This window comes from Dendropsophus ebraccatus, chromosome 6 (assembly GCF_027789765.1).
Source record: "Dendropsophus ebraccatus isolate aDenEbr1 chromosome 6, aDenEbr1.pat, whole genome shotgun sequence".
NCBI classification, from domain to species: Eukaryota; Metazoa; Chordata; class Amphibia; order Anura; family Hylidae; genus Dendropsophus; species Dendropsophus ebraccatus.
In genome coordinates, this window is record NC_091459.1 from 23,637,603 (window position 1) to 23,649,601 (window position 11,999).

The following is an 11,999-nucleotide window of genomic DNA, read 5'->3' on the forward strand; positions in this document are numbered from 1 at the left end:
CATTAGAATAGATTACACCCCTCCCCCAACACACACACACACTACCCTGCCAATGCAGAAATAGCCTAGAGCTATGTTTCCACACAGTATTTTGGTCAAAATACCAGGAGTGGATTGAAAACACAGGCTATGTTCACACACTGTTGTAATTGAGTGGATGGCCACCGATAGCAAATTGCTGTTATTTAAAAAGGACGGTCTTTGTTTTGAAATAGTAACCGTTAAATGACAGCCATTCATTTAAACAGTGTGTGAACATAGCCTTTCTGTTTTTCAATCCACTCTTGGTTTTGCTTGCAAAATACTGAGCAAAAATACTGTGTGGGAACATAGCCTAAAGGTGATTTCTAAAGCGGACATGCCAGATTCTGCGTGATCGTCATGTGATGGAGAAACATCTGCCTCACCCATAATGTGTTGACCTAGTTTGATGTTTTGTTACCCAGCAAACTTTGAAGTTTGTGATACTGTTACAATGGTAGCCTACTGATAATATATGAGGGGTTACTGCTGGTATCATGATCTTTGATGTCACTTTGCATGACATAATTTGTTGATACTGGAAATCCATATATCATCTATATATCTTCTAGGTATTGTTCACAGTGATCTGAAACCAGCAAACTTTCTGATTGTTGATGGGATGCTAAAGTTGATAGACTTCGGCATTGCAAACCAAATCCAGCCTGATGTAACAAGCATTGTGAAAGACTCTCAGGTATGTATACTAAAGCTTCGATCTCATGGGCTCTTGGTTTAGCCTTAAGTTGCAATCCTTGCAGTTGCACCCACATGTAAATGCAATACAATAGGGTCCATGAATGTGACATAAATGTTATTGTTGGGATAAGGATATATAGTGGACTGTTTCCAAATAAGCCTCTCACCAGCCTATGGCTATCCCTTCAATAACTACCAATGTTTCTTTGGATTCTTGTACAGGACAGGTTATACCAGTTTATAAAATATTTATGGTTTGTAAGTAGATTGACGCTTAACATTGTTGCTAACACTTGGTTGAATATTAGTAAATTAACATTTACTAATAAAATTTACAACATTTTTATTTTTCTTTTTATATTATCTTTATTTCATTGTTGGTTTTTCAGTGACCTTTTTTTTTTTTTTTTCCCCCTCCCATTTTTAGGTGGGCACCATTAATTATATGCCTCCCGAGGCCATCAAAGATACAACATCTTTTGGAGATAACGGAAGGCCTAGATCAAAGGTAAAACCTTTCTTTTTTTTGTGCTTTCAAATAAGAATTTTCTTCTATATGTGTCTAAATGCTAGTTGGTTATATGATGATGATGATGATGATGATGTAAATCTTGCTGCTCAAAACTGCAGATGGGGTAAATATAAAAGGAAGAACAACAAAGTAAATCTGTGTAAGGGTAGCTTCACACGTACCGTATCACTGCGTTTTTATCGCCGTGTGTTTGGTGCGATTTTTACATGCAAGTTTTGATTTTCACTTAAAAATCATGTGAAAATCAAAACTCTCATGTAAAAATCACACCAAAAATGCAGCGATGCGGTACGTGTGAAGGCACCCTAAAGGGAATTGGTCACTAGTTTAGCCAGCAGCCCTTAGACTCTGAACGATTAAAACTTTTAGTTTCACTGCCTTTTTTTTGTCGTTGTTGCTGCTGCTCTTTTTTTTTTTTTTTTTTGCAGAAATTAGGCAAATATAGCATTATCTGCATTCAAAAAGACTTTCCCCAGGTCTCCCCCCCCCCTTTTCTCTCATTCACTGCTCATTATCAGGATATCTCGACTCTTTTACGTCCGTCAAGCCCTGTCTAACCTATAGAGAGTGGAGAGTTGAGGAGGGAGATTAGTCGCCAGCAGAGAGCAAAGGATTAGACAGCAGGACCTGTGTGAAAGCCGGTATTCAGAGGTCAGGACGTCAGAGGAGATAGCCCGGTGATGTAGCTGTAAATTAACTTTGTTGTCCTGTTCTGGTGCCTCATCTCCCTCCACCCCTCCCCTCTCCATAGAAAACCATGAAGACAGGGGGGAGAGCTTCAGACTCCTTTTTATGATAAAAATGCATTTTTCGGGTAATAAACCCAATTACAAAGTTTCTTATAATCGCCTGTACTATTGATTTCTGAAAAAAAAAAAGCAGATTTAAACGACAGTAACACTTTAAGCTTTAATGGAACAGCACTGTTTTATGTTTCACTGTTGGTGTTCCCCATTCATAAATAGATCTATTCATATATACATATTTTATGTGTGTTTGTTTTTGTTTTGTTTTTTATTCTCCATAATTGCCAAACTAGTCATTCGCTGGCATATGCATGATATATTAGTATCTGTGTTAGTATTATGTTGTATATTTGTGCGTCTGTGTATATGTAAAAAAAATTCTACCTTTTTTTTCATATACATATATCTATCTAGATATACTGCTTATTTCAATTTAACCTCCTTTGCTTTTATTTTTTTATTTTATTTTTTTTGTCATAAGCCTAGATGATATGACAACAGAAAATGCAGATGCAGCATTTCATCCTGACATTGCCCTCAGACTTATCACATTGTGTGTGTGTGTGTGAAAAGATGCAATGTGACTGTTGGGTCTAGTTGCAGCATCAGCATCCTAGAAGTGTGCAGGACATTATTAGGTATATTACTGGTTAAAATCGTTGGATCTCTGCTTCCGGGTTCTGTCCCATAGGTGGCACTCTACTTGCACATATGAAAGCAGCGCTCATGTATTAAGGTTTCCAAGGTATATAATCTGCACTTGTCAAGTAGGGGATACAGCTGTTTCAAGTCACTGTCCCAAACTGTGAGAGAATTAACATTTGCCCAAGATATTACAGGAGTTCTTGCAACCATATACATATACATTGGGGCATTGTTTAAAGGGAATTTTTAACAATGTTTTGTGGTGTGTGTGTGTGTGTGTGTATATATATATATATATATATATATATATATATATATATATATATATATATAATATATTAATTTTTTTTTAACTTAGCATTTTAGCACTTGATCGCTCAAACAGTCCTCTATTCCTCCAGACTAAATGATTTGTGTGTTTGTTTAGATAAGTCCAAAAGGAGATGTGTGGTCCCTGGGATGTATACTTTACTGCATGACGTATGGAAAGACGCCCTTCCAGCATATAACTAACCAGATCACAAAGCTACATGCAATCCTGGACCCCACTTATGAAATAAAGATACCGGATATACCAGAGACGGATCTTCAAGATGTGCTCAGAGTAAGATTTACCAGATATGTCCTATACACGGGCAAATGGCAGTAAGCATATTTGTTTTAGAAGTTCCTTTAAAGGGGCCCTCCAGCGAAAACATTTCATGTCAACTGGTTTCGGAAAGTTAAACAGATTTGTAATCTACTTCTATTTAAAAGTCTCAAGTGTTCATGTACTTTATCAGCTGCTGTATGTCCTGCAGGAAATGTTGTTTTCTTTTCAGTCTGACACAGTGCTCTCTGCTGCCGACTCTGTCTCAGACAGGAACTGTCCAGAGCCGCAGCAAAACCCCATAAAAAAACCTCTCCTGCTCTGGACAGTTCCTGTCTGGGACAGAGGTGGCAGCAGAGAGCACTGTGTCAGACTGAAAAGAAAACACAACTTCCTGCAGGACATACAGCAGCTGTTAACTAGAGATTCCACCATTTTGAAAACTTTTTAAAAACCAGTTGATTTGAAAGAAAAAGTGTCCTTTTAAAATCAAATGAATAACCTTAGAAATTCTTTTGGTATCTTGGTTCTATTCACCATTGAAACCTAAACAATTTCAATGCAGACATTCATGACTAACATGACTGTGTACTTTTACTCATTCGGATGGCCTTCCTGCTGCTTCCTGCTCACTGTCTGTGTGTGTGTAATAACACAGGTGGCGAGCGCTGAGTGCTATAACCATGCCAGGCTACTTCAGCTCAAATGGATATTGAGAGCAACATGATTAGTGATTCAGGTGCGTTCAGACTACAGAACTCCTCTGCTCGCCCCCGCTCACATCTCCGTCTGTGCCATAGACTCCATTCTATGGTCAGACGGATTTCACCATCCGCCCAAAGGCGGAGTATAGAATGGAGTCTATGGCACGGGTGGAGGGGCGAGCAGCGGAATCCGCTGGATGTTCTCTGTGCGGATTCTGTAGTCTGAATGCACGCTTCCTTTACACATTTGGTTAAAACTGAGCAGAACGCCTGTTAGGGAATTCCTTGTAGCTATTGGAAGAATCTCTGCTTTTATTGAACGGTAAGTGCCTGAGGATAGGTGCAATGCTCAGCTTTGTGCAGTCTAAGGGTCCATTTTCAGCCTGGAATGGATTTAAAAAGAGGAGAAATTTAGGCTTTCCTTTATGACCTGATCTTTGTTTATAGTCTTTCTGGCTTTGGCTTCAAATCTTTGGCAGATAATCTGTCAGATAATCTTCCTGTGTAAATGGACCCTAATGGAGGTGCCTGGATGGCAGCCACTGCTCTGCTTTTATTACCCAAGTCCATCCAGATTGATAGGTGCTAGTTCCATGATTTGGAATTAATATAAAGTATCAAAGGTGGAAATTATTAGGTCTGGGGGCCTATTTACGCAAAGATTATCTGACACTTTATCAGCCAAAGCCGAAGCCAGAAACAGACTATAAACAGAGATCAGGTCATAAAGGAAAGCCTGAGACTTCTCCTCTTTTCAAATCCATTCCTGGCTTTGGCTTCAAATCTTTGGCAGATAATCTATCAGGTAATCTTTCTGTGTAAATGGACCCTAAACCAGCAGAATGTTGAAAATTCATATTAAAAATGTTTTTCTTTGGCAGGTGGAGAAGTCCTATAACAAAAATACCAGATCAGCCAGCCTATTTTTTTGTTTTTTGCCTTCTCAAAAATAATCAATAAAACGTAAAAAACAAACAAAAAAACTGCTTACCATGTTAGACTTATAGCTGTTTTTTTTTTTTTCCCCCCAGAAGTGTTTAGTGAGAAATCCTAAGGAAAGAATATCGATCGCAGAGCTACTTGCTCATCCATATGTCCAGATCCAGCCTCATACACGTACAGGTATTTATAAGGTTTATGTACTATGGTACTGCAGTAACTGAACAAGCAGCTGTGTATTGTTCTCGTCGTCATAGTGTTTGACAACATTTTCCTCTGTCTGGCCCGTCAGCATGTGCCCTGTGATGAAAGTATCCAGTGTACAGAACTGTAGGGTTTGGGTGGGGAAGGTTAATCTGTAAAGAGCAAATATATAATGGTTAACAAGCTGCAGATAGAATTAGGATTGATGGTTAAACCTAAAGCACAACTCTTCTTTTAACACTTCACAACAGAAATCTGCATTAACTGTTTAAAGGGGTACTCTAGCAAGAAAAAAAATGTTTCAACTGGTGTCTGAAAGTGCCAGAGATTTTTCATTTACTTGTCCTGCAGGAAGTGGTATATTCTTTCCAGTCTGACACAGTGCTCTCTGCTGCCACCTCTATCCATGTCAGGAACTGTCCAGAGCAGTAGCAAATCCCCATAGAAAACCTCTCCTGTTCGCCAGACTGGATAGAATACACCACTTCCTGCAGGACATCCAGCAGCTGAGAAGTACTGGCAGGCTTGAGATTTTTAATTAGAAATTAGAAATTTTTGGCACCAGTTTATTTGAATCTCCTTCCATATCAGTCTGTTACTTTCTAAGCTCATATAGTCAATTGTATTTATAGTTTTTTTTTTGTTTGTTTGTTTTTTTTGTATATATGGGGGAGATTTATCTCCCCCATAGTATGTGTGTATAGTTAATAACAGTATAAATATTATATCATTACAGAAGAACAAGTACAGAAGGGCACCACAGAGGAAATGAAGCGTATTCTTGGTCAGCTTATTGGGCTGAATTCGCCAAATTCTATATGCAGAGCTGCCAAGGTGAGTGCGAGCGTATCATCCAGCTGTACAGACGTAATCTGTGCACATTATACATTGTAATGAGCATTAATTCACCCTCTGTAACGTATCAAGGTCGCCTCCTTATCTGTCACACAGGATTTCCCCATGCATTCTCCACTCTTATCTTATTAGAACAGCATATTCCTAAAGTTGATGTCAGCGCTGCATTGTAAACTTTTATGACTAGTAATTTATTGATAGTATTCACTCTTTCCTTTAGTCTCCGAGCATTTAGGGCTGTATATAATTTTTTTTTTTTTTTTAATTTGGGTTTTTACAGTCTGGCTATGTGCATATTTTTGTTTGGGGTTATGTCCACAAGAACAGATAGGGACTTATGTGCTCTCCTGACATAGATCTGTCTCATAGTACCTCTGTGATAGTACCAGTAAGCGCCGCTGCCATAGTACCAGTAAGCGCCGCTGCCATAGTACCAGTAAGTAGCTCTACTTCTAGTAAATACCCTATTGACCAGGTGACATCCAATAGAATGGAACAGCGCAGACTTATCAGAGATGCCCCTTCATGGGGTGTATAGTGTCTATATTTACTAAAACAGACTTTTCAAGAGCACTAAAATGCCCCTTTAAAAACTCGGACATCTAAATCTAGAACGCCAGTGATTGGCTGGAAAAAAGATGTAGTAATATAATGGATGCTACAAGATGCCTACAGCTTTAAATCAGTCCAGTTAGAGAACAAAGGCTGGCTTTTTTTTTTTTTGGTCTTTTTTTTTTTTTTTTTTTTTTTAATTCTGTAATTAACAATTATATTTGTTATCTTTGCAGAGTTTATATGATCAATGTAGCAGCGGCAAAAGCCTGGATTTAACTACAATTAGCAAACAGACAATGAAGTGATATTCAGCCTCTGCAAGTCTGGTAATTTCTATAGCCACACTTTGCTTCATGACAGCATGACAGTTTATACTACTAGATGTTTTATGCACACTCCTATAATTTTTATTTTGTGTTTTACATTTGTAAATCTATATTAATCTCACACCAGATGAACAGTGGGTCACTTAGCCCACACTTCCCGGGCACCCAATGTATCTGTTTGCCAAATTTGGGGTCAGACAGTTCAGACATTCTTAGTCTATAGAGGACTGACAGATGGACGGACATTCAGTTTTATTAAATAGATAACCACACTAAGTGTCTCAGGCTCTGTTTCATACACTCTTTATGTGGTCTCTTTGTAGGCAGTAAAAATATGACTCACAAAAACGACCACATTTTCCCCCAAATACGCCCCAAGGGGGAGAATTATTAAACTGGTGTAAAGTGAAACTGGCTGTCGCCCCTAGCATCCAATCAGATTCCACCTTTCATTCCAGACTCTTTGGAAAATGAAAGGTGGAATCTGATTGGTTGCTAGGGGCAACTGAGCCAGTTTCACTTTACACCATGTTTGAGAAATCTCCCTCCTAATGTAAATGCTGTTCTTTGGGTCTTCACTTTTATTGCAGCCCAAGAATTGCTAAAAATACAGGCAAAAATAAAAAAAATAAAATAAAAAAAAAATCCCACCCCCTTTAATACATATAAAAAAAAAAAATTATATTTAGGCTCATTCTGAATGTGAAAACATAGCCTTACCCCTTACATTAACACCTGATAAATGTTGTAGAACATTACCAGAAGAAGCCAACCCTAACAGACAACACGCCTTGTTAAACTCCATGTGAGTTAGTAGTACTTTTTTTTTTTTTTTTTTTTTTTTACTGCACGGGCAAGGCAGTATTATACTTTTCCAGAAAACCCCTTGAAGGGTCTTATGGGTACACATAAGTCTACATAAGAGCTGTTAGCATAACTGGGCAAGTAATAAACAGACATTTTAATAATTTTCTCATTTTTATTTTTTGTTTTAGATGCAATGAACAAAAAAATAGTTGGTGGACGTGACCTCTTAAATCGTATCTTCCTGGAGATTCTACACGGGAATATTGAGACCTCATTTTCTGAAAATGTTTAAGCTATTTTAGTCACTGTAAAGGTACATGGTAAAATAACAGTACAGAATCATTTTACCCTCCAATTATATCAAAGTAAGCCATTCATCTGTATAGTGCATCATCATCACTATTACCCTCAGTGGACTTTGTCATTGTTTTCTTCCCAAATTCTGACAGTATTTGCCATTACTGCCTCTTGGGGTGGTTAATTCCATAAGTGACTACTGTTGTGCTGTGAGTATATTTATATTGGCAACGTCCATGCTGTAATCCATGAGAACAAGTAGTTCTCCAGCATTTCTTCATCTGCCGCAGTGTTTATCTCAGACCACTTAGATGCTGACACACCTGTATACATTGTAATGCACTTTTGTATATTGTTTCCTTTTCCTAGCTTACCCTTGCGTGTGTCCATTTTTGCGCTCAATTTTCTTTTATTGCAAGATGTACATATTCTTAATGTTACAGCATTTCCTTCTACAAATTCGCCATGGAAATCACTTTGACATTAACAGTGAAACAATTAAAACAAATAATGTTGATTTTTTGTTTCTTTGTGATTTATTTTGAAAAAAAATTACCTGGCGGGGTTGGTATTATCACCTTTGCTACTCACGTTCACATTTTAGTGCAAACAAGGTCATTTACGTAACTTTTAATTTGAATTACACCCACCCCTCCCCAATCTGTGCAAGGATTTAGTTAAAGGCAAGGTATTACATATTTTTTTTTTTTTTTTTTTTGTAAATTGTTTACTGCATTATTATTATGGAGGCTTCCATCTTGTCTGAGCAAGCATTCAGTAACATGCCTTTTTATGGCAAGCCTCATAGACTTACACAATGAACATCTCCAGATCCAATGGATCAGTGCTCTATTATATACACAGCATTGATCTATATACACAGCACTGATCTCCCATTGAGAAGTCCCCCAGGGGTGAAGGTTTTTTTGTTTTTTTTAAATTGTTTTTTTTATTAATAAAAAAAATCCACTCCCCTAATAAAAGTCCAAATCGGGGGTGATATGTTTATTTTTTATTAAATGGGAAAAGGGGGGTCTTTTCCCATTTAATAAACAAAAAAATAAACATATTTGGTATCGCCACGTGCGAAATTGCCCCAACTATTAAGTCCCCCCATTCCTGATCTCACACGGTAAACGTCGTAAGCGCAAAAAAATTCCAAAGTGCAAAATTGCACGTTTTTTGGTCGCTTCAAATCCAGAAAAAAATGTAATAAGTGATCAAAAAGTTGCATATACGCAAACAAGGGACTGATAGAAAGTACAGATCATGGTGCAACAAATGACACCTGACACAGCCCCATAGACCAAAGGATAAAAGTGCTATAAGCCTGGGAATAGAGCAGTTTTAAGGACCATCTAGTTTTTTTAAAAAGATTTAAATTTTTCAAAAGCCATCAAATAAAATAAGTTATGCAAGTTATTTCATTGTAATCGTAACAACTTGAGGAACATATATAACATGTCAGCTTTATTATAGGGCAGATAGCGTAAACACAACCCCCTAACCCTCATAATAAAGTATAGTCTCTGTGGGGGATTTAGGAAGCTGCACTGGTTGGCGCACAATACAAAAATGTACACAGCTGTGTTTGTGTGCAAACTTCCCCCTTTTAATTTGAAGCTAACAAAAGATATTTAGTGTCTGGGACAATATAGGAGTCATTCACTAAACAATCGTATAAAGAAAAGGTGTAAGTTGAGTAAGGGTCTTATTACACGGGACAATTATCGAGCAGAAAATCGTTATATTCAAATTTAAGTGATAATTGTCCTATGTAATTGCAGGCAATGATCAAAAAATCGTTTGTGGATTGTTAATCTAGATCTGACCCTGAAATCATTGTTAATCGTTCGCTGTAGTTCCGCATTCGTTTACTAATCGTTCAGTGTAATTGCACATTGTTCCTCTTTTTGCTGGGATCAGACAGAGTAAACCATCATAGTAACAATCATAACAATTGTAACTAAACGACTATCATTCTGTGTAATATGGTGAACGATTTGAGGTTATCGATAAACAATCTCATTTGCAATTGTTAAAAATCGCATTGTCTAATTAAAGTAAATGGAGCTTGATTGCAAACCACACCTGAACTGGAGACAACAGTAGGGGGAAAAGTGGCCATGTTTTTGTAGCGCAGGATAACCCCTTTAAAATGTCAATCTTAAAGTGAAATCAATAGAACAGGCGATTTTAAGAAACTTTGTAATTGGGTTTATTAGCTGAAAAATGCATTTTTATCATGGAAAAAGCCGTTTGAAGCTCTCCCCCCTGTCTTCATGTTTCTCTTATGGAGAGGGGAGGGGTGGGCGAGATGAGGCACCAAAATAGGACAACAAAGAGTTAATTTACAGCTACATCACCGGGCTATCTCCTCTTAAGTCAGCACGGACCTTTAAATACCGGCTTTCAAACAGCTCCCACTGTGTAATCCTTTGTTCTCTGCTCTCTGCTGTCGACTAATCTCCCTCCTCCCCCCTCCATAGGTTACACAGGGCTCGACTGAAGTTTCTTAAAATTGCCTGCACTATTGATTTCTGCAAAAAAAAAAAAAGACAGTGACACTTTAAGTTTAATTTAAATTTGGACCGTGAACAAGGAGACAAGTTTATTTAAAGGGAACCTGTTATAACTTTCATGCTGCCTAAACCCTCAGGAAGGTCCTAGTTTGATTGATTGATCTCTACTTGTACACATGTATGAGGGAAGAATGGTTTGGGGGGTGAGGGAGAGTGATTGATAGATTAAGTACAGATATTACTTTCAGAAGTTTCCATCCTTCGGCCTTGTTTCTGTATTGGGACACAATATATGTAATAAATGTGTTTATCACAGCAATTGGATGGCATGATTTGCCCATTAAAGTTTATTGCAGGATTACCTGAGGTTACTCTGTGTCAGTAACCTTCATATGAGTTAATGACACCAGGTAACCTAATAACATTGAGAATCTGAGTGATCTCTACAGAATGAGGACGTTGTATCTATTGGGACCACAGGGCAAAAAAGCTTTCAGGGACTCCACTCTGTGAGTACACCGTAGAGACGAGCCAATCTACAGTAAGAACAAAGTGAATCACTTCTTTCCTATCAGGATTCTTCTCATAAGGCTACCGAATTTGTCGTCTGCCCGCTCCGTGCCGCTCCTCCCCAGGTGCTGGGGAAAATATACACTTATTATGGTAAATGCTTTTAAAGTGCTTTTTTTCCCTGCACTTACTACTGCATCAAGGCTTCACTTCCTGGATAACATGGTGATGTCACTTCCTGGATAACATGGTGATGTTACGACCCGACTCCCAGAGCTGTGCGGGCTGTGGCTGCTGGAGAGGATGATGGCAGGGGGACACTGAGGGACACAGGGCACTGGAGGGACACTGAGCATCCCACTGCCATCCTCTCCAGCAGCCACAGCCCGCACAGCTCTGGAAGTCGGGTCGTGACATCACCATTTTATCCAGGAAGTGACATCACCATTTTATCCAGGACGTGAAACCTTGATGCAGTAATAAGTGCAGGGAAAAATACATTTATGTGCATTTCTCATAATTAGTGTATATTGGTGATTTGTATAAATTTACAAAACAATACTTTAATTAAAAAAAAATTGCTGGACTTCTTTAAAACAATTTAGCTGTATTAACAGATATGGAGACTTTAAGAATTATAGACTATGAGGGGAATATCACATTCCCAGCAGCCATAACTTGGGGGTAAGATATATATCAGGAGTTCGATCGTGTAATTTAGGGATCTGGTCACTCTGCCCTATAGCCTTGTATGAATGGATATTACCATATTAGATACATTGGTGTTGCCAATGGGTGACAGGGAGCTCCCTCGTCCTGTCAGCCCTATAGATGAAGCAGTTGCTATTGACTGCACCAGTCTCAGCAGCAGCAGATGGAGCCTGCTTCAGTGTAGGGCTACTACCTTCCTGCTGCGACACACATGTACAGCACAGAAGAAAGGGGGTTAATCAGACAAATCTAACCTGCTTATATGTCCCTATTGCACAAGAGACCCTAAAAAGGACAATATGTCTCTTCCCTTCCTCCTCGGCACTATTCCAGTGCA

The 11,999-nt window shown here is 38.4% G+C and overlaps 1 protein-coding gene across 5 annotated transcripts in view; it reads left to right on the forward strand.

The window, feature by feature from the left end:
- TTK (TTK protein kinase) overlaps positions 1–8,222 on the forward strand; it is a 35,619-nt gene extending 27,397 nt beyond the window's left edge. For all 5 annotated transcript variants that reach the window (XM_069974687.1, XM_069974685.1, XM_069974683.1 and 2 more), the window contains exons 17-23: positions 594–718; positions 1,148–1,228; positions 3,071–3,247; positions 4,968–5,058; positions 5,816–5,913; positions 6,723–6,815; positions 7,811–8,222. In XM_069974687.1, coding sequence (XP_069830788.1) covers positions 594–718; positions 1,148–1,228; positions 3,071–3,247; positions 4,968–5,058; positions 5,816–5,913; positions 6,723–6,794 — 644 coding nt within the window. In that variant the 3' untranslated portion in view covers positions 6,795–6,815; positions 7,811–8,222. The remainder of the gene's footprint in view (positions 1–593; positions 719–1,147; positions 1,229–3,070; positions 3,248–4,967; positions 5,059–5,815; positions 5,914–6,722; positions 6,816–7,810) is intronic.
- The last annotated feature ends 3,777 nt before the right edge of the window (positions 8,223–11,999 follow it).